Source organism: Nanorana parkeri, unplaced genomic scaffold (assembly GCF_000935625.1).
Source record: "Nanorana parkeri isolate BGI_ZX_2015 unplaced genomic scaffold, ASM93562v1 scaffold252, whole genome shotgun sequence".
Classification (NCBI taxonomy): Eukaryota; Metazoa; Chordata; class Amphibia; order Anura; family Dicroglossidae; genus Nanorana; species Nanorana parkeri.
Window position 1 is genome coordinate 583,657 of NW_017306520.1, and position 2,357 is coordinate 586,013.

At 38.9% G+C, this 2,357-nt stretch overlaps 1 protein-coding gene across 1 annotated transcript in view; it reads right to left on the minus strand.

Annotated features, from left to right (window-relative positions):
• The window catches only part of ITPR3 (inositol 1,4,5-trisphosphate receptor type 3), a 218,399-nt gene that overhangs the window by 92,975 nt on the left and 123,067 nt on the right, over positions 1–2,357 (minus strand). The window contains 1 exon segment of the mRNA XM_018556782.1: positions 207–329. Within this exon segment, the coding sequence (XP_018412284.1) occupies positions 207–329 (123 nt within the window).

The window sequence follows — 2,357 nt, forward strand, 5'->3', positions numbered from 1 at the left end:
TATATATATATATATATGTGTGTGTGTATATATATATATATATATATATATACATATATATATATATATATTATTTTTCATTATTATTTCATTTATTTATATTATTTATTATAATAGTTTATCTGACCCAATAAGTACAATTAATACATAAACAAAAGAAATATATATCAGTGACTAACAATGTTCTTTATGTTTATGTAACTTACACCGGGGGACAAGAACAAGGAAAGGTGCTTATGTAGCAGAGTCTGGTTTTCTGGGTTCCCGGCACAGAATTTCTGCAGAAACTGGTGTGTATACTTCAAAATCTCTTTCATCTTCAGATCTCCCTGTACAGAGATAAAATCAGTTAGCAACCTGAAAATCTTTTGTTTTATGTTTAGCTGTGCTTATATGAGAGACAGTTGAACCTGTAATTTTATATATATCAACAAACCTTGCTGGTGTAAAAACATACTTTGATACTGAACAAACAAGACTTTTTATATTTTTAGAAAGTTAGAAAAGTGAATTGAAGTAGCATTATTTAACTTTGCGAAGTACTAAGACAATATACTCAATGCGGCAACCTATGGCAGCCAATCAGACTTCAGCTTAGTTAAGTGAACTCAGTAAAATCAAAATGAGATGTAATTGATTGTTATGGGTTGATACACTTTGTACTGTCTTATTAAATAGGCTTTCATGTAGTTTTAAGGGAAAACAATTTTTGAATCTGTAGGAATTCTCTGAATTTCTGTATGAATTGGTCCTACATGTGATTTGGTTTGATTCTGACATGTAATAAAAAGACAGTGTTATTTAAGAAAGAACACATGCAACGTTTCCCATTGACATATCTTTACTGAACAAATAGAACAATCGGGTCCTTGATGGAAATATGTTGGCCTCTTATATAATTTTGAAGATGGCAACTGGAGTATTCCAATCAGAGAGTTGTTCCAGTCAGTTCAGGTGGGAATGTGACCTGCCCCTCTGTAAAGATAAAGTGGTGTTCTGCTCTACAAGAATCTTGATGGACTGTATTATGGCCCAATCAGAAATTACCTTAGAAGACAAGTTGTAGTAACAAGTAAGAGGTTTCAAAAGGAAGTTAAGTCCATAATCAGACAGACAGTACAATGGAAAATACATTAACGATCATAGCCTCCAGCTTCAAAAGCTGACAAAGAATCCTAGGAGGACAGCCAAGGATCTGGACCTCATACAGTATGTAATGATATCTGTATATAGCTACAGATATCATCACATACTGCATGAGGTTCGGGTCCTTACAACAGGAAAACTCTGAGCCGTTTAAATGAAAGCTTATCTAGGGGAGATTTCTGCTCTGTAACAAAACATTTGCTCTTGGATGTTCCACTCACTACCAAAATAATTTTCAGTGGACAGTTAAATAAAGTTGAACTTTAATCTGAAATGTGTTAGAAATAAACAAAACACTGTATACTCACAGGAAAAGCTTATTTGTGTAAGGTAACTTTTCAGCCTTAAGGTGCCCATACACCTGACCCTCACGGGTGATCCCGCGACCGTACAATAATCGGCAGATGTATGGGCAGCGTTCGACTGCATTTACTGTACAGGCGCATGACCTTCGTCTTATGAGCACGCTAGAAAACCCGCCGAAAATCATACGATTGGTAGCGCGATCACAAGACGAAAGCTGCACTGGCTGGTGTGCGCAAGCGCACACTGCCCGTTTAGCATTGCAGTCATCGCAAGCCCTCCCCTCAGCGGGGAGGGCTAGCGATGATCGCAAGTACTATCTGCCTGTCCAAGATGGGCAGGTCATATGAAATTGAAATCACCTTACAACCATAGCACAACGAAAGTCGTGCGATGGTTGTAAGGTGTATTGGCAGCTTTAGATTGGTGTCAATCATCCAGGAACCAAAAGTTGCCTATTCTTTTAAATTAACCATTGTAGTGGGGCTACCCCCCCCCCCCTACAGCAAGGGTTAAATGCTTGTTTTGTTCTATGGGCAAAAATAAAAAAGATACACCCACCTTATCTTTGGTCCAGCCTAGCTACTAGACCGGTCCCTGCAGCCTCTCTTTCCCTGGGCTCCGGCAGACTATGGACCCGTGACGTGATCACGTCTAATTTAAGTCTATTAGACATGAGGACACTGAGGGACATACCAGTGATGGAGCAGAAGGGAAGTGAGGGCTTACTGCCACAGGTCCGAGGGTCAGGTGAGTGCATTTTCTTTATTTTCACCTGTAGACCAAAACAAGCACATAACTCTTGCAGTGCAGGGGTAGCCCCACTGCATGCTGCATGCTCTATTCTGCACATCTACTTTTAGCTCAAGGTTGTATAAACAGAAATTATATCAGCTCACCCCTCCACT